General features: G+C 37.5%; 1 protein-coding gene and 1 long non-coding RNA gene across 2 annotated transcripts in view; one reads left to right on the plus strand and one right to left on the minus strand.

Annotated features, from left to right (window-relative positions):
- Nucleotides 1-21,097, minus strand: part of LOC306996680 (complement C2) — a 54,986-nt gene that overhangs the window by 25,876 nt on the left and 8,013 nt on the right. Inside the window, exons 2-4 of the mRNA XM_079609437.1 lie at nucleotides 11,121-11,348; nucleotides 5,704-5,940; nucleotides 2,553-2,738 (exon numbers count right to left, since the gene is read on the minus strand). Coding sequence (XP_079465563.1) covers nucleotides 2,553-2,738; nucleotides 5,704-5,940; nucleotides 11,121-11,348 — 651 coding nt within the window. The remainder of the gene's footprint in view (nucleotides 1-2,552; nucleotides 2,739-5,703; nucleotides 5,941-11,120; nucleotides 11,349-21,097) is intronic.
- LOC306996681 lies at nucleotides 7,495-8,618 on the plus strand. The gene is made up of 3 exons (XR_013797148.1): nucleotides 7,495-7,631; nucleotides 8,132-8,206; nucleotides 8,480-8,618. It is a non-coding gene; the product is annotated as an uncharacterized lncRNA (long non-coding RNA).

The following is a 21,097-nucleotide window of genomic DNA, read 5'->3' on the forward strand; positions in this document are numbered from 1 at the left end:
CTCCTCTATCAGAACAAGAGGAACAGAAAAATCTTAGCAAAAGATCTTAGCAGAGGAGGATTAAACAACTCCACAAAAAGCATTACCAGATTCACTTATTACTAACCTGACTTTATTTACATCTACAGAAGGACTTATTGAAAGGTGGCAGAGGTTTAATGTCATTTTATTTTCATTTCATGTTACCATGATGGTGATCAGTGTTTGCTTTAGTTGGGCTCTTGACCTTTGAACATTAGTTTTTCTTTGGCTGCGGTAGATGTGTCTTAAAAATACATTTGCTATGGCGAAAAAGCTGAAAGAATACAGTATCATATGACTATGGCTGTTTGATAATGGTCTCAATCATCATATGGTGGCCCAATTCACTGATCTCATTTGTTGTATAATAATATTATCGATGTTTTGTAGTTTTGATTTTGGTGTTATTGTGATTTTACAGAATGATATTTTTCTGAAATTTGGCATTTAGAAAATATGACGGATTTTAAAAAGTTTATACTAAGAACATTTAGAATTTTCAGATCAGCTAGACACACACACAGACATCAATAATCGGAGTATGAATCTCAACAATGGTGACAATCAGAAGTTAGTAGCGTATTCTGTGAAGTTCAGATTTTATGTTATCTTTTTTGTTGATTGTCACCATTGTTGAGATTCATTGGCTGATTCTTGATGTCTGTGTTTGTCTAACTGAAACCATAGTTCAACATTTTTTAATGAATGATGAGTTAAAAAATCCTTCACAACCGATTGCATAGCACTGCTTGGTCTTTTGCGTTAGTTTCACAGTGTAGTAATATTAAATTAAATTGTGTTAAAAAACACATTTTTTGATAAGTAATTAGAAACTGATTGAGATCAGAGAGACAAACATTATGTGATGTGCCACAACAAATGTGTTTTATACATACACAGTTAAAGCAGCCAAATAAAAACTAATGTTAAAGTCAAGGGTCAGGAGCCCAACTAAAGCAAACACTGATCTCCATAATGGTAATGTCAAATGAAACAAAACAACATCTAAACCTCTGTTAATTCTCAATAGGAATTTCAGTAGACGAAAAAATTAATTAAGTCAATCTGGTTAATAATAAGTGAAGCTGGTAATGCTATTTTTTAGAGTTGTTTAATCATTCTCTGCTGAGATCTTCAGAGATTTCATGTCTTCTGTGGCTGAAGTAAGTTGTAGTTCTTGTGTTTCACTTTTTTATCTTCTTGTTGTTTCTCTGTCCTTGTCAGGTGTTCATCACTAATGCTCAATCATCAGTTAATTAATCACTGAATTATATAATTAACTTCAACACTGCTTCAGTGTTACTCCAACACCCTGTAGTGTGGACATACAAGTGTTCATTTAAAACTGAAGATTTTGCAGTGGGGTTTAAAGGGTTAAATGTGTCAAATAAAGAAAAACAGAGTGAAGTGTAATTTAACGGTAATCAACTGTAAATTAATTTACGGCATAAAACTGTAGAAAAACAGCATTTTAGATTACTGTAAAATCAAGGAAAAACAGCAATATTCTGTAAAATTTAACAGTCAGGTTTACTAAACAAAAGAAGTTAATTTCACTGAAATATTAGTAAAAGTTCATAGAAAAAAGTTTTGCGAAGTCAATAACTGATAAAGAGAGTAAATATTAAACTGAAGTGTTTTATGTGTTTTGCACAAGATGATTCAGGAGAGATCTTTTAGTTTAATTAATGAGTTTTGTGGGTCACCATTGTGCTGGAGAGTAGAGCCTGTGCTTCAGTCAAAGATGAGCAGAGTAACACTGATGTTTTGCTGCCCGTTGCATTTAAACATTTAAACGCAGGAACTGTGTAGTTGCTGATGCAGTGACAATCTCGTTGCTAAATACTTTAGCACATACATGTGTGCTACTGTTTGCTAAATGCTAACTGCAAAGATTTTAGTTAATGTCATGTTTTTAATTCATTCACGATTACACATTAGATGTTTGCAGTATTATATTAAGAGATATTCATTTTCAGTGGACTCAAATGAAGTTCTCAATACTATCAGTTTAAATACTCGTTTTTAAACTTGAAATGTTTGAAGCAATCGGTTTCCCAAATGATACAAGTTACCTTCCATTGTATTTTTACAGTAACATGCTGTAAAAAAGGAGAGCTGTATAATAACGGTAGAGGCCTGTAAATTAACAGTACTTTGCTGGCAACCACAGCTGCCAGTAGATTACTGTTATTTTACAGCGCAATTTTTTACAGTGTAGGCTACTACATGCATATTTGCATAATTTCCATGTGCTGCTACTTTGGCTCGTCCTCTGACAAAGGTAGTTATAAGACCAGCAGGAGTTTAAGAAATTAAGATTTTTTTAACATTAACTCAAGTAAAAGTATTCAAGTAGACCCTCTTAACAAAATTATGAACCGCCAAATAAGCATAATAGCCGACATTTAATGTTTCAATTAAGAGTAATGAGGGAGTAGCACATTTTAAAAGATAGTAAGAGAAAACAAATCACAACTTAATTTGTATGTTCTGCATTAGTTTGGATACAAGGGAATATAAATGCTTACACTGGTCATCACACACTGGTGTTGCACCAGTCCATCCACCCCACTGAGTGCAGTTCCGCTCAGCAGATCCAGTCAGATCAAACCCTTCATGGCATGAAAAGGTCTGTTTTTCTCCAAACTTCAACCACTGTTTCCTTGGCCAGAACTGCCCGTTGTCAAGCTGAAGTTGAGCAGGGCAAAGAATCTCTAATAGAGAGACAGAAACATGGTCAAAGTGGAAGCCAAACAAGTAGTCTATAGGGCTTTTCATGCTTAAAATAGTTAAACCTGGGTTAACAGAATCTTGGGTTACCTTTTTCTATGTTTCACACTGTTCAAACTTTACCTTGTGTGAATTAATCGTAGGTTTTCAGGATTCATGCAAAGTAAAATCAGCGGTGTTAAATGAACACCAATGGTATACATATGATATGATAAATATGAGTCTCACCCACAGGTACACTGATGCAGTGTAGGATCTACTCTGTAGTGTTAAATGTTCAATTATCCAGGCAATCAATAAAAGGATTAGTTCACTTTTAAAGTAAAAATTCTGTCATCATATACTCACTCTTAAGTTGTTTCAAACCTGTATGAATTTCTTTCCTCTGCTGAACACAAAGGAAGATATTTAGAAGAATGTCAGTAACCAGACAGTTTCTGGTTCCCATTGACTTCCATAGTATATATTTTTTCCTACTATGGAAGTCAATGGGAACCAGAAACTGTCTGGTTACTGACATTCTTCTAAATATCTTCCTTTGTGTTCAGCAGAGGAAAGAAATTCATACAGGTTTGAAACAACTTAAGGGTGAGTATATGATGACAGAATTTTAATTTTAAAAGTGAACTAATCCTTTAAGTTTACTTTACAAGTGATGATTGGCCATTAGTGACGAGATGACTCTTACTAAAAGCAAGTTTGGATGTAAAAGTTGTTTAGAGTTAGAAGTTTAACACTAGTTACAGTTAGTTTGAAACATTTAAAATATGATGATCAGTGTGTCCTTCTGTTGGCCACTTCGATGAATTATTATTAGTCCATTCATTGCAACAGAGTTTTGAACAAACTCATTTGCTTGCACTGTGGCAAAGAAGAAGAGTAAAACATGTAGACTTCCCCTGAAATCAAATTGTGTTAATCAATAGTGTTGTAGTAAACATAATAAGCAAATATTGTCTCTGAAAATGAGTTTGCATGGGAAAATTTTAACGGTCACATCAAAACTCAGCAATGGTGACAGTCAACACAAGATTCATGCCGCAGTGCATGTTGGGTACTAGCATAGTGCCAAACTCAACAATGCCATCAAGCATGCATTGTGGCTTGGGTCTTTTGATTTGAAAATGTTTGACTTCAAACAATGTTAGGTTTTTGTATGACAAGTTCTGATGTCTAAGCAAAAATCTGGTGAAATGTTATATCTTTAAATCTTTAAATGTTTTGAAAATAGTTATGGCATAACATTTGATACAAGCTCCAAATCACTGGTTTGAAATAAATGATTCACAAAGGTTTTGAAGCTTCATTAAGAATGTTTTGAAATGCTAATCACTAATCACAACAGGATGGCAGCAACTAATTAAGCCACTTATTCATCTCAATGTTACAATTGGTCTAATTTACTTAATTACACCATATTTTAATCCTCTTACTTAATTCAATACTGTTGCACAGGCAGAAATACAATTAATTAAATATTAATCAAAGTCAAGGTACCCAACCAAATGGGACACTAATCACCATAATGGTGACTTCCAATGAAACATTCATTGAAACAACACCCAACACTCAATAAAGCTAAACCTATACTAATCATATTCATATAAATTAAGTTTTAATTAGTTACATCTAAAAAAGTTTTTTTTTTTTTTTCAGTTGAGGCTATAAATCTGCTTCAGTCTTGTTCTCTTTTTCTGTTCTTGTTAACAGTAGGTGTCATCACTAAAGGCCAGTCATCACTTGTAAATTGTTATCACTTTGTAAACTTAATTTGTTAGATTTTAACACCTGTGGGTGAGATTCATACACCTAGGCTGCGTTTACACTTGCCATTAACCAAATAACAAGTATTGTACTGTAACCACACATAATAAAACAAAATATTACATAAAATAGTCCAGGCCTGACCTCTCTCGTCCTTCACCGTCGTCGCTCCTCCTTTTATGCCTCCGCTACTCCGTGAGAGATACGAGGCTGGTGCGTCGCGCAGGTGTCGCTCATTCATTATCAATCACGCCACCGGCCTGGTCACTCTCTCACGGCCCTCTGCCTTGACCTGCTCGTCACACTCGCATTAACATTTGCAAAGGATGGCTCCGGTGCAAAGTCAACCTGAAGTGGGTTGTCTTTTAAAAACAGTTTCCAGTCGGGGGACATTTTACAAATCTCGCAAAATGAGGAGGATGAGGTACTAATAATGTGCAAGTAATTAATAATTAGCAAGTAAAAAATGCACGTTCTTTACAGAAAATGAATGGTTCTGCAACTTTCGGGTGCGAAGGCAAACATTTCAGTGTATTTGTGATGTACTTCGCACTCGACTGTATCGCAAAACCACACAGCTCTCAGCTCCGGAGAGAGGATTGGGGATAATGACAGTGGGGTGTGTGTGACGTCCACCTGTGAATGCAGACACGATGGCTGGATTGCGTTTACATTACACTGAGATCCGATCACAATGCGTCCTCGACTACCTCCGAACCTGGATACGCTGATCGCATAACATTACGATTAGAACCGCGTATACATTTGTCTTTTCAATGTGTATGTGGACAACATCCGGATACAGGGCGCATGTTAATGCCAAGTGTAAACGCAGCCCTAGAGGTGTTCATGTAATACTAGTGTTTTTGCTGTGTTTTAACATTTTACATTTGTAAATTCTGGTATGTATTCTGGTTGTTATTTCTTCAATATTATTGATTGGACAAAGAGAGCATGCAGTCTATTTAATTAATAACTCTTGCACATCAGTGGGATTTATATATTTCTGATCCTGGAGCTTGGCTTTATACCCCATCTTAATAGCATTTGTGGTGCTAATCCCCATACAAAATACATAATAAAAGTCTGAAAATGTGTTTTAACTCATGGTTAAACACCAGAGTATGTTAAAAAGGATGATAACACATGGAGTGAAAAGGTCATGTGGAGATAGGAAGAAGGTACCCTTGCACACAGCACTGAGTGTTCTCTTTCCATTTGGGAGTCTCATGGCTGACCATTGGCCATCTCTGTCACAGACTCTTTGTGTTGCTGGAAAAGGGTAGTGTCCTGCCTTGCAGTGATAGGTCAGCACGCTCCCCTCCAATCCCTCATTGGAGTAGGCCACACTACCTCCCTTTATGGACACTTCCAAAGAGCAGTTCTTCTGTGGTTCCTCATAATCTCCATAATCACTGGTTTCTAAAATACACAGATTTGGTTAATAGTAATTCTTTAATTAAATGACAGTGAATTTTTATTTATTTATTTATTTATTTTTGTTGAAGGTATACTTAGTAACTTTTTACAGTGTAGACTAAGTCTAATGACTATATTAACTAAAATATAGTCATAACATCGTTCCCTTTACCATTGTCAATGTCAGCCTAATTATCCTGTAGATAGCATGTTACATTTCAAGTTTACCATACACTGTTAACCCTTGCTGTAAAAATAGCCCAATTTCTGACAATATCACACCATTTTCCATTAAAACAGTAATATACCGTAGAAAACAAAAATAGTCTACAGGAATATACTGTGAATTACCAACGCTCAAAGTCGACACTCAGAGGCTTTTTGCCCAATCACACCCTATACCCTCATTCACTATTCCCTACATCAGTTCACTAATATAGTCCACTTGACAGAGTGAATGAAAACAAGTGAGTGAATTGAGACTCTGATGAACACCTGATACGCAGAATCACTGAAGGACAGAGAAACAAGAACAGAAAAAATAGAAACACAATAACTCATTATAAAACGATCATTTCTTTCATACATGTACAAAAGTGCTTTTTGAGAATTAACATATATTTAGTTGTTGATATTTCATATTTATTATTCATATATATGTGATACAACATTATATCCAGCAATATTTCTGTAAACATTTATTATGGAGGATATTGAAATAATATAGCTTATTTAAAACTGTTGAACTCCTCCTTGATTTAGACACACACAGACATCAAAAAACAGCATATGAATCTCAACAATGGTGACAATCAAAGGTTTCATGTCGCAATGCATGCTGGGTTCCAGGGTAGTATAAAACTCCCAGCATGCACTGCAGAATAAATAAATAAACAAATATTGCCACCATTGTTGAGAGACGTGCTGATTTTTGATATCTCCTACAAGACACACTGTAACTCTGTTTCTATGGTTGTGCATGAGGTGTTAAAAAAATCATTGTAATCCATTGCTGTAGATTCACAGTGGTGGTAACGCAACAATTTTGAATTAACATAATTAAATTCTGGACGAGATTAGTGAATGAACAGACTATATGTGTCATGATTCTTCCCTTGTGTCCTTGATTTTCTCTAGTCTTGAGGCAGGATCATGACAGACCCATGTTTTGTGTGCAAGCACATGGCCTGTTTGGGCCATGTGCTTGTGTTGTCTCGTTACGTAACCCCACCCCCTTGTTATCCTCGTTTTGTGATTATTGTCTAGTCAGTTTCACCTGTCTTCGTCATTAGTGTTCCCTATATTATCCCCATGGCTGCATTCCAAACCGCATACTTCCCTACTATTTAGTATGGGAAAAAGAGTAGGCGAGCGAAAAAGTATGTATGAATCCAAAAGAGTAGGCGAGAATTACCTGGGTGACGTACTAATTATCGCGAGATTCGGACTTAAGTGCGTTCCAATATGCCTACTTTCCTACTATATAGTAGGCGAAAACAGTACGTGAAGGAAGCAGTACGTTCCAAACATCAGTATTCATAAAAGAGTAGGCGAGAAGTTCCCGGATGGCTTACTGCTTCCAGCCAGATTTTTGAGTGCTCAACCGGTGGATACTCTTCTATCCCAGGAGGCCACGCGAGAGGATACGTCATTATCAAACATCACGGAGATCAGCGACGCGCGGGGTTTCAAATGTGAGTAAACACGGTTCCCTGTGTTAAAATTACATGTGTTAAACTATAGAGTAAACGTTTTAACTGTTGAAGGTGTAAAGGAGTTAGACAGTATAGTATGATTGTGATTTGGCTGTTATGTATAACGTTAGCTCTAGCTGACAGGAGCTCCAGTAAGGACACGTAAGTTACGTCTCTAACGTGGATTTACATAAACCATAAACATCTTAAAGACGCTTATTTTAAACGTCTATTTACATCTGACAGGAACATCTTTTATAAGTATTGCAGAAGAGCACATCACAACATGAAATATACATCTGAGTGATATGTGTGCTATTATGTAGAACATATCTATAAAGTAACTAAACATAAGTTATCTATTTTATTTGTCCAATAGTACTGTTGATAAATTGAGGAACATGTATGTTGGATAAAAAGTTAAAACAACCTCAACATGTAAATGTAGTGTTGAGCTCATAAATCACAGAGGTTATGGGAGTCTTGTCTGGATGTTACAGGGACAGATGAACAGATGTGTGTGTATCCGGTGGAGAGAGGCTCATGAAGCTGAAGGCTGACATCAAAGGCTTTGAGTGAGTATACTACAGAAATGAATAATAATTTAAATATTAAGTTGTAGTTTATTTTAATTATTGTAATTTCAAACAGAGCTATTACAGCACCTTTCTTATTCTTGATTTCTGTGCATTTGCTGCACAGCTGTTGTGGTGGAGCAGGACCTGCAAGGAAAGAGGATGGCGGCATTTGTGAAAAAAAGCGTTCTTGTCTGCTAAATAATACTGAAATCAAATGACATTGTGCTGTTAAAACTACTGCTTTTGTGTTATGTTTGTGCATTTTTGTAGGATCTGAAATGTCAGCAGACTGGTGTGAGCACTGAGGATGAGGAGCACAGAGCTGAATCCTGGAGATCGTGCCATGGACGAGACCCTCCATCACTCCACCGGCCCTTATTGCCTCAGATTGTGAAGCACAAAACATCACGCAACAACCTCCGGCACTCCGGCACGGCTCACCTCTGGCGGTCCGCTGGTTCATCAGAATAAAGCCGCAGAATGGGAACCGCTGTGTTGAGATGGCAGTAGATGTGGTTCAGCGCCTGTAGTCTACATACATTATTGTAGTTTGAATAAAGCTTTGTTTCATGTGTTGACTTGCATTTGTTTATTGTGTGATGGTGACTTTCATTCATTCATTTACTCCTTTATTAATATTTATCATTGTTGTCAGTAAATAAAATATCATTATTTAATTAATTGTTTGAATGAAAATGTAGATATGTTCACAATATACACATCTAGAGTGTATTCATGCATAGCTATGTCATATGACATAGGCTACATTACATTTTGTTTGTTTTATTGATTTTTTTTCAGTAAAAAGTAATATAATTAAGTATCGGTCAGTATTTGTCACGGTAAGCCACTTTTGCTTGTGGATGAAAATGTTTGGATATAAAGAAATTAACAACATATTCAAGAGATGACAATTTTGGGATTTCGTAATAAAAATAAATAATATCGTTAAGGATAAAACGGTGGGTCACATGTAGGGTTAAATATAAGAACTTAAATCAACCCTAAATGTATTCTCAAAATAAATGGGCAGCAGTTTCTTTAAAAAGACCATAAAATGAGCAAGTTTAATCAATATCAAGATATTTACAGATAGATGAATTAAACGTGTCGTTCAAATCTTTTAAGTTGTTGCACTTGTGATAACGTGTCGTAGCAGGTCACATGATAACGTCAACATGGCAGATGTCCGGTTCGCATTCATACTTAACGAGATTTGGCTATAAAGTACCTACTCTTTTAGCGCTCGTTAAGTAAGTACTTATTGAAATTAAGTACCTACTCATTGAGTATGCGGTTTGGAATGCAGCCCATGTGTTTGCTGTCCTGTGCCGGTTCATTATTTGACGTTGTGAAAGCTAGTGAGTATTCTGTCAAGCTTATTGTCTAGTGAAAGTTCTGTTTCTGTATTTGCTGTTTGTTTGTTGTCTTGTAATCTGTATAGTCCTAGTCAAGTTTAGTCACCCTTGTCCAGTCTATGTTTTGCCCCCTCGTGGGTTTTGTTTTCCCTGTTTTTGTCACCAATAAACCATGTGTGTTCTGCAAGCTGTCTGCGATTGGGTTCATCCTGAAAATCATAACAATATGATGATTTTGTCAAAATATTAAATTCAACAAATTGCATTCACAAACCGTGTGTGTGTGTGTGTGTGTGTGTTTGTGTGTGCAGAAGTGTGGCTGGCAAAAAAATATTTAAGCAAGAGAAAAACTTATGTTAAAGAAAGTCAAGAGTCCAGAACCCAACTAAAGCAAATACTGATCTCCAAACCAAATATTTTCAATTGAACATCTCAACAACATCTTCTGTAGATGTATGACAGAAATAAAGTCATACTGGTTAATAATAAGTGTAATCATGGTTCATGGCTGGAAGTCAGTTGTAGTTCTTGTGTTCCCCTTTCCTTCAGTGATTCTGCTTGTTAACAGCAGGTGTTCATCAGTAATACTCAACAATCACTTACATATTCCCTCAATGATCTCACTGCGTCAATGTTACTTTTTACTCTTTGTAGTGTGGCTTTTCCTGTGGGGTTGAAAGGGTTAACAGTGTAAGATAAAAAGACGGAATGTATTTTAACAGTAATACATTGTAAGTTATAAAACAGGTATATACTGGCAACACTGTTGCCAGTAGTTTACTATAAAATTTAATTTTGTGGGTCACCGTTGTGCTAAAGGATAGAGCCTGTGCTTCAGTCCAGGAGAAGATCTAGAAACATTGATGATATGCTGCATTTTGCTTTATTTAATATTTTCTTTAGTGGTCTTAAATGAAAGTTCACGGTAATACTTTGCTCACAATATCAGTGCATTATACATTTTAGTTTAAAACGACTGTTGGTCAGTTTAAGGCAGTCGGTTTCTGCAAGTGAAATTAGTTAACTCGAGTTTTATTTAGTGAATTTTTACAGTAACATACTATAGTTTACAGTAAAGAAATGTATAATTGTACTGTAAAAAAAAACTGGTAAGGTCTAACAGTGTACAAATGAGGATACTGTTCCTTGTACTCTGGCCACAGCAATGGAGGAATGTAAGTGATTATTAATGATAAAAGATCCATAGGTGTGGCATTATTTCCAAAAAATACAATTTTATTTGAAAGTTTTCCAAAGTTACTATACTTTGCTACCAAAAAGACAAAAGTGTCAGTGAAAAGCATGCTTTAAATATGAAATAAGAGATATGTGATGTGTAAAGAAAACAAAAGAAAAATGTAAAAAGCATTTGTGCTATTTTTGGTCACAATTCTTTTGCATGTAAAGTCTGATGTGATTTGGGCAAAAGTAGGTATGAAAGTAACTAGCCTCATGTTTCCAGCCCATACATATTTCATGAAGCCTGTGGTGGTATCCAAGACTTTACTTATATGGGATATAGTAAACAAATATGATCTTTCTTTAAAGTTTACCTTCACATTTGACCCTGGATACTCTTGGCTCCCATTCTCCATCAGAGCTGCAGACTTTTTGGCTGATTGGATAAGGTTCAAATCCATCGCTGCAGTGATAAATTAGCCGACTACCCACAACACCGCCATTTGAATACTCCACCGTGCCTCCTATGATGGATTCAGATGTGGTGCAGTTTTTGGGCTCATTCTCCACTAAGTCATAATCATAGTCATATCCTGATTGCACTGAAACAGAGAAATATTGAATATTGTTATCCTTTTAGATCTGAAAGTTAGGACAACTTTTGACTAAAATCATGATTATACTCGTTCAATTTATCAGCAAAAACCATATCTGAGTTAAAACCGTCTAATTTAATCCTCTTGATATCTTTCCTCTCAATACCTGCCAATGTTCTAATTCAATAATGACAATAGAGCCAGATAATGTATGCTGTACGGAGATAGAACAGGTATAGTTTAGTTTAATTACGGTTATAACGTATTTGTCATCTGCTTTTATCCACTATTAATACCTGTTTTAGCGGACCGCGTCCGAATGATGGCCAAAAATATACTGATGAGTTCAATGAAGTTAATTGTACACCACACAAAAGAGGAAGCGTTAGTTTTACTGCAGAAAATCACTGTAAGAGCTGAATAAACACCGTATAATAAGTGCACATTTAAGTCTTATCCATAACTCTCTCCCTTTCATTATCATCAACATACACAGAATTACACAAAACACTCATTACAAATAACAGTAAACAAATATATACAGACATTTTCAGGGGGGGCTTAATAAACTGGTAAACTTTATATCTGTAAAACGACTCGATGGGCTGTCATAAAGTGCGCGCTTTCACTTTCATTTCTGCCGTCATCAGTAACGTTAGGCATATCGCTCCGGAGACTGTAAGCTGGATCACGGTACTGACGACTTAGTGACGCTTAGGAGACATTCTTGTCTACAGCTGCTCCGGCGTAGAAACAATGGCTGACTGTGTTTTGTTCACTCAGGGCTGGTCTATGCTAATACTGCAGTGTCCGTGGATGGGGCTTGTGCAAAAGTACGTCACATTACCCTGAATCTGAGAACGGTTTGTTCTGAGACAGTGCTTTTGATTTATGGGATTTAAAAAAAAGCACTGGGTGGATTTTTATCATTATAGGGTGGTTATGTACACACACTGCCAACACACATTTATGTTTAAATGCCATGAAAAAGTATATTTTGCATAATAGGTGCCCTTTAAAGGCGAATTTCTCAATGTTTAAATTTTTTTGCACCCTCAGATTCCAGATTTTAACAAAATAGTTGTATCTCGGCCAAATATCCTATCCTATCCTAACAAACGATACATGGAAAGCCTATTATACAGATACAGATAGCTTTATTAATCCCCAAAGGGCAATTCAGTTTCTACAGTACACCGTCTAGACATACAACCATTCACACAGCCATAACATGTAGTGTATAACAAGGGTTTCATGATAGGGTCCGGGTCCAAGGACAGTTTATAAATAAAAAACTTCAAAAAGTTCAGAATCCGTAGCTCATAAAGTGCATAGTGCCAAGAACAGATCAGTCCATAATTATCTCCTCAGCTGTATATTTAACAGACTGATTCCTGAGGGAATAAATTATCTTCCATAGCGGTTAGTCTTTCTAGGGGGCTGCAAGTAACGCCGACCTGATGGCATAAGAACAAATTCATCCCCCAGAATATGATGTTGATTCACCAGGCTTTTTACTTTTTGAAGAACACGTTTCTCCCAGAGAGAATTTAGGTCGCAAATTTGAATTCCAATTATTTTGGAGCAGACTTTCACAATATTATTTAAACAGTTTCGATCCTTCACTGAAATGTTACCAAACCAACAAATGAAAGAAAAAGTAAGAAGGCTCTCAATATACGACACATACACAGTGCACAGTATAGGTTTAGAAACCCCGAAGGAATTTATCCTACGCAATAAATGTACTTTCTGCTGGGCCCGTTTGACCACTGATTCAGAGTTCCTTTCGAACTTCAGTTGAGAATCGAAAATCGTACCCAGATATGTATAATGATTTACGATCTCTACATCCTCACCATGAATCCTGCATACTGAGGTATTTGTCCCTTTTTTCCTAAAATCGATAATGAGTTCCTTAGTTTTAGAAACATTAAGGTCTAAAAGGCTATCATCACACCACTTAACGAAATCAGGAAGTGCACGACCGTGATCTGACTCTGTGCCAAGGAGAAGTGACAACAGAGCAGTATCATCCGAAAATTTGACAAGAAAACTATCCTCTTTAAAAGACCTACAACTATCCGTATATAAAATGAACAGTAGCGGGGAAAGTACACAGCCTTGTGGGGAACCTGGGTTTTTGAAGTAACCCCATTTACTAAAACCCTCTGTGTCCTGTCAGTCAGAAAATTTAAGAATAAGGTTAAAAGCTGGTCGGGCAAATTAAAATAAGAAGCAAGCCTCTCAATCAAAATGAGAGGCTGCATTTTGTTAAAAGCTGATGAAAAGTCAGCCAATAAGAGCCTGGCATGAGATTGGGGTTTCTCCAGATGCTTATAAAGTGTGTCCAGAATAAAAAGCTTGGCATCATCCACACCTTTATTCCTCTGATAGGCAAATTGAAAAGAATCAAGTTTGCCCTCGACCACTGTGAGAACCTCTTCTTTTAGAATTTTCTCTAGGTTTTTTACTACAAGAGAAGTGAGCGCCACAGGTCTGAAATCTTGTAATTCCCTAGCTCTATTGATTTTGGGGATAGGAATGACAATGGAAGATTTGATTCAGCTTTCAGATGATGTATAAAAAGACTTGTGTGAATAAATGTGCTTAAATGCATAGTGGTTCTGTTTCCATAGTGGAAAAAAAGTTTACCATTGGTTTTCTTTTGCTTGCATTAGGAAGGTGACAAACACATTACAAGGAGATTCCAAAATTTGTATGGGATGGCTTATCCACACTATTACCATGCTCATCGCCAAGTTTGAGAAGACAAGAGTATCGTTGAGATTCTGCAAGCCGCTAGTTGATGCCCTTCTAGATGGTATGAAAAAAACGGTTTGGGAACATGATGGCTGATCCAGAGTTAGTTACACAACAGCCATTATTCATCCACAGATCCTGCAACAATTATTCACCCAAAGTTCAAAACATCCTGGACCACTGATGAAGCCATCCTCAAAACTGGTAAGAAATGTTCTAAATGGAAAATGTATTTCCATTATTCTGTTAGGGAGTTATACAGCTATGGTTGTGTTTCTGGGGTTTTTTTTTTCTCAGTCTATTTACAGACCACTTGATTCAAATGTGCAGTATTCAATGCATTTCTTTTGTGGGGGTGGTAGGAGTGTTATAAATACAAATAAATACAAAATAAATATGACTATGGCTGTCTTTTTTTGTCAATTCAGTTGTTTAATTTCTATAGGTTTTGTAACATTCTAAAAGCTCTTAATTCCACAGATACTACAAACTGGTCAATGTATTCACTGCTTCAGAGTCATAAGGTACTTACAATGAAACAATAATAAAACAATGCATTGATATTTACTTTTTACTTTTGATACTCAAGTAGCCAACAAGTACTTCTGTACTTTTACTTAAAGTCTGCGTGAACCGGAAGTTGCAAACAACTTTTCTCCAGTGTTGTGACGTATTTCCAAGTGAAAGAGAATATTGAACAGAGGGCAGGACTTTACTTTAGCGCTCCTCCTCTCCATCTCTGCTCACAGCAGACTAACGGTTTGAGGGGAGTGGTTAAGCGTTTTCAACCCAAGCCGTCAAACTGACAAAAGGAACGCCCTTTCAGACCGGAAGTAACTTTTCAGATTTTGATTAAAGATTACAAAGGCAAACCATTTTTTTTTCTGTGTAATAACTTGCATGTGTGACAGAATTAGTTAAGTGAGTGACAGTTGTGGCATCCTATCAGGGAAGAGTATGGGCTATTGAATGCTGGTTAGCTGTACCCTGAGATGCGTCACGTGTTGTCCTCCCCCTCCTGCGTCATCCATTAGCGCCTAAGCGTTTCCATCAGTAATTTTCCGACGGTGCATTTCATCAGCTCAGAGTAGGTGTCTGCACACCCTTCAGTCAAACAGCGTTTTGATGACTGCTGTAAACAGTCCTGCGGGAATTATTGGACGGGAGCCAGGTCCACTCCTCAGGATGTTTTTTGCTACCTTTTTTCACTATTATTTCCTATTATCTTATACCTTGGGCCATCACAAGTCGATAATGACCACCGCAAATTCGGCCCTGTTTGGTCTCAGGGGCCAAAAAACTCTTATTAATATATTAAGGATATATTAAGGTACTGCAGCTACATAAATGGTTATATAACCCTAACATTTTGCATGGTGTATCCTGACACATAGGGGAAACTAGCAGAAAACATTTGTACATTTGAGGCAGTGATATGTATAATAAAATGCTTGAAAATTATCACTTTTGATGACAATTTGTCAGGCGGACAGGCATTTGTTGGTCTTTTGGGGTATGTTGAGGGTGATATTTGACAGAAAAAAGGCAGAAATCCCCAGAATCTTTTTCTGCTAGTTTCCCCTATGTGTCAGGATACACCATGCAAAATGTTAGGGTTATATGACCATTTATGTAGCTGCAGTACCTTAATATTCACAACTACATTATTCCGTCAAAAGCTTTTCCCAAAAAATGAGTTTTTTGGCCCCTGAGACCAAACGGGGCTGAGTTTGGTCTGGTCATTATCAACTTGTGATGGCCCAAGGTATAAGATAATAGGAAATAATAGTGAAATAGTGAATCCCTCTCGTTTCTTCAGTGATTGTGCTTTCTATGAACCTGAGTCCACCTTGATAACTACGGTGTTTGCGCTGTCCTCCGCGCTGTGGGCCAGCAAACAAATTAACAGGATTTGTATCGTCTCCTTCCTTTTAGAGTGATAGAAAAAGTTATAAACTGACTGTTAGTTGTACGAGAACCAGTGTGTGTGTGCTGCATCAGCTCTATCTTCTGTTATTCTTTCTTTTTCCTTAGTTCAGCCGTGTGTATTTTGTTTAGACTTTGGTTTTTGTTATCTAAGTGTGTGTGTCGTTGCCGACCTTGATTATTGTTTATTTGTATTTTGGTTTTTGATACTTTCTTTTGGCTATTTATTTTGGGGTTTTACCAAACTCAGCTGTTTATTCTGTTTTCTCCCAGGAACTGAGGTGGCCAGGCGGAAGGACCATCTCTTGCATTGTGGTGGTGGTGCAGTGGGTGACACTTTTGGAGTGCCTGCATGTGTGATCCAAGTGCACGGTGACTTGTGTGTGTGTGTGTGTGTGTGAGTAGGATTGCGCTTTTGGAAAAGCCCTTAAGTGGTCTTTCCGCCGGTAGACTCAGCCTGGTTGTTTGGTATAATTCTTTTGGTCTGACCTGTGAGTTAGATATACAGATTTTTCTTGAAACTCCTACCCTTGTGGGTAGATGTGTTGGTGTTCATACTGCCCTCTGCGATTACCTCTCTTGCCAATTGCCATTATTTGTTTTGTACCTGTAGCGCTGGGTGCCCTTTTTTAAAGAACATACTATTTTAACTACTTTTATATGTCAATAAATTCTTAAATCAAGATGCATTTACTAGATAAGTAAAATTAGATAAGATATTATGTCTTGAAATAAAAATGAACCCTCTGGGGACCAAGGAGTTTTTGGGGTCCTTGAGATGTTTTGACATGCCCTGATATTTGTATTTTTTTCAGTTGCTTATAAACATATTAACCCTCTGGGGTCGGCAAACGCGCGGGCGCGTTTTGCTCGTTTTTTGTTTACATAGCAGCAAAATAGACCTAAAATACTCCATCAGTTTTGGACATACAGCCTTAAGAAATATGAAAAAATAAGCTGTTAAATGTCTACTTTTTTATGTGTCCACTTACAATCGAAATAAAACATTGTGCTTTTGTAAAATAAAGAAAGTATACGGTGTGCTTTCTGCCTCTCCGTCTTTGTGACCTTTTTTCCTGAAGCACGTTTCTAAACTCAAACAAAACTCAGCGAATACTATTCACTCAGAATTATATATCTATAATCATTTAAGTGTGTAGTTTTAAATTATCTAATTCAAAACTAAAAGAAATATTCTCTGTTTATGTAATCTATATATAAAGAGCGAGAGATCAGCCGTTCTCATTATCGTTCTGGCAGCCCATTACTCTGCTAATTTGACACGCCCATGGAGAGCGCGCGCTATTCAGACGCAGATCTGAAGCAACACATGCAAACGTCAGATTAGAAATTGGGGCGTGGCTTGGCATTTTACAGACAGGGGAGATCAGTAGGTGTTCGCTGCTGGAAGGTCCTTGTTTTTTCATTTTCTTTTATCAGTAGTAGAAGTAATAATAATATTAGATTAGTGTTGGATAAGGAGGTGGTTTTTGGAGGCACATGGCTTCAGGGAGTGGAGGGGAGGACGAGGGGGGTGGGTGGCATACGGTGGTTAAGGAAAGGGGTGGCTCTAAGAGGGAAGCATCAAGTGAAAGACCTGAAATGTCAGGAGATGAAGGAAATAAAGTTAGGAGAACTGGAAGTTCTGAAGAGTTAGTTGTGCTGTTTAAAATCAAGGGAGCTAATCAAGGAGATGCAGGATTTAGAGCAATTAACCCTTTAAAGGTTACTAATGCTTTGGAAAGTCAGATAGGCAAGGATTTTCAGGCCAAGATATTATATAATGGAATGTTAAGAGTTTGTTGCAAAAATAGGAAACAGTGTGATGAAGCTAGAGGTGTAGGGAAGTTGGTGGTTAAGGTGGAGACTTCAGTCCCTAGAGGAAGCAAGCAGGGTGTCAAGGGAGTAGTATATGGAATTTATGCTGGCTTGACTGAGAAGGAAATCTTAGAAAATGTTAAAGGGAAACAGGTAACTGATGTGGTAAGATTTAACCCTTTCACACGTAAGTTTAAAATATTCTAACTGACCCCCCAGCGTGAGTTTTTTAAGGTGACCGTTATTTAGAACCTGTCACTTTATCGTTTCCATGGTGACGCGTCATTGCTTGTCACGTGACACAGCGCAAACACAACACAGCGCTGAATGAATGATGATCTGCTTTTATGTAATTTTCTCTTTTTGAATTAAAATATTCAAAAATATGTTAGATATAGCATGAAACACAGATATTCCGATTGTCAAATATGTGCATGTGGATGTGTTTGGTTGTTTAAACACTTTTATAACGATCGCGTTAGTTGAGCTGTATGCGCGATGGGCGGCGCCATGTTAGTTTGTGCTGGATTTACAACACGTCAATTCCTCCACTTCTCACGAAATACATGAAAGTAAGTGGCAGGTTAACAGGGAGAAGAATAGGGTAAAATGTAAAGCTACTTACACATTGTGTATCTGATATGAATAAAACATGTCGTCTTATTATAATGGAAAGGATTATTATTGGTGCTTCCATAGACATCTGTGTGTATTTTACAAACTCAAATTCATTGGTTTGCTAGTACTTATGTGATTTTAAATGCCTGAAACCTAAAATAAACATTATGTGGTTGAAAACACTGAATAGTTGTGATATATGACAAGCGCGAGCACGTCCATCTCTGGCTCAGCGCCAGCCAATGCGCGAAAGCACATTTGAATTTAGCAGTTGATCACGTGATGCGCTGACCGTTCTAATCACACCGGTGTGATCGTACGCTCCAGGGACCAGCCAAGACTGATCACACCGGTGTGATCGTACGTGTGAAAGGGTTAAGCGTAGAGATGGAGCCGGGGATCCGCCCATCCTATTAACATTTAAAGATGGTGTACTGCCGCAGAGAGTGTTCCTAGGGAGTATGGCGTATCAGGTGAGGGAGTACATTAAACCACCGCTACGCTGCTATAATTGTCAGAAGTTTGGACATGTTGCTGGGTCTTGTCGGGGCAAAAGAAAGTGTGCAAAGTGTGGTGGAGATCATATAATACAAAATTGTAAGACAGAGACTCCGAAGTGCCCTAACTGTGATGGGGGTCATGCAGCAGGGTTTCACGGTTGTGAGTGATTTATTCAAGCTAAGCAGGTGCAGGATGTGAAGGATCAGAACAAGGTAACGTATGCAGAGGCGGTTCAAAGAGTGGTTAGCGAACGCGGAAATGGAAGCTCTGGGGAAAGAGCGGTGATAGGTTGCCAGGTTTCTGTGCCAAATCTACAATCTGCATCTCCATCTAACATGCTAATTTTTAGTAAGGAGTCATTTTTGTCTTTTGTTTCTGATGTGTTGGTGGGAGCTAAGAAAGCAGCCAAACGGTCGGATGTCATTAGGTTAGTGGTGGATGCAGCTGAAAGGTACCTGGATATAAAGCAGTTGCCAGAAAAGTTACATCAATACATGATGGAGAGTCAGTGTATAGACAGGTCACAGTTGTTGAAGGTTAGCAGTATGGAGGACGTAAGTGAGGTGGATGATGAGGATCCTCATTAGTATTTTAATGTGGTATATTCTTCAATGGAATGCCCGGAGTCTGATTGGAAATGGTCAGGAGTTAAAAAGGTTTGTAGATGATTTTAAAGAAGCACCAGCTTTGATATGTATTCAAGAGACATGGTTAAAGCCCTGTCTAGATTTAGTAATTCCAGGTTATGAATGTTTGAGAGTTGATAGGCTGGATAGATCAGGAGGGGGCTGTGCAACCTTTGTTAAGTCTGGGCTGCAATATAGAAAAGTTGACATTAACTCTAATATTGAGTGTTTGGCTGTAGAGGTTTGGAGTAATCTCAGTTCTATAACTGTGATAAATTATTATAACCCCTGTCAACCTTTGGTATTGTTAGATTTTGATGAGATAATGGAGAAGGTAAGGTGTCCTGTTATATGGATTGGGGATTTCAATGCGCACAATCCAATATGGGGGAGTGATCATAGGGATAAAAATGGTTATATAGTAGAAGAATTTTTAGATAAGTATGAGTTGGTAGTGTTAAATGATGGAAGGCCGACTAGGTATAATATTGGGAGGAATACCTGCAGCCATATAGATTTATCAATTGTCTCATCAAATTTAGCTAGAATTGGTGAATGGGATGTTATGGAATCCTACACATTGGGTAGTGATCATTACCCAATTTTATGCAGGTTTGGTAGGGATTTTAAAAGAGAAGTGGAAAAGAATGTCCCTAGATATCATTTTTCTCAGGCCAAATGGGATAAATACCAGGAGAAAGCTCAAAGCTTAGTAGGATATGTTGATAGTGAGGGTTCTGTAGATGACTGGAATACTTCAATTAGTCTCATGATGCATAAGGCCGCTTGCTATACCATTCCTGTGAAGCAGGAATTTAGGTCACGTATGCTAGTTCCTTGGTGGAATAAAGAATGTGATGATGCTGTAAGGAGTAGGAATAAAGCATATAGAAGATTAAGAAAATATCCAATGTTGGTGAATGCAATGGAGTACAAGCGTCTAAGGGCAGTAGCAAGACGAGTTATAAAGGATGCAAAAATAAATAGTTGGAGGAAGTTTTGTGGTACGTTAGGTCCTGAGACTCCAGTAAGGCATTTGTGGTCAGCGATACATAGAATGTCAGGGGTATATAAAAGAAGATCGATACCAGTGTTACAGAAGGGAGAGGTGGTAGCAGTTTCCAATAAGGAAAAAGCAGACATGTTTGTTGAGAGTTTTCAAGCTGTGCATAGATCAGAGAGAATGGGGGTTGAGAGGTGTAGGAAGAGGGCTGAATTGATGGAAGTTAATCAGTGGAAGCTGGAGTTTAGAAAATGAAAATCCTATTAATCTGTTTTTTTTTCTTTAAAAGAGCTGAAGGATGCAATTATGTCTGGGGCAAATACTACCCCAGGGAGAGATAGGCTGTCTTATGAGTTATTTAAATATCTGGATGATTTTGTACTTGAAGAAATCTTAGCTTTGTTTAATACTGTGTGGGCAGAGGGTTATTTGCCCAAGGAGTGGAAACATGCAGTTGTGGTTCCGGTCTTGAAACCAGGGAAAGAGGCATCTGACCCTGG

Source organism: Phoxinus phoxinus (assembly GCF_949152265.1).
Source record: "Phoxinus phoxinus genome assembly, chromosome: 4".
Lineage (NCBI taxonomy): Eukaryota > Metazoa > Chordata > Actinopteri > Cypriniformes > Leuciscidae > Phoxinus > Phoxinus phoxinus.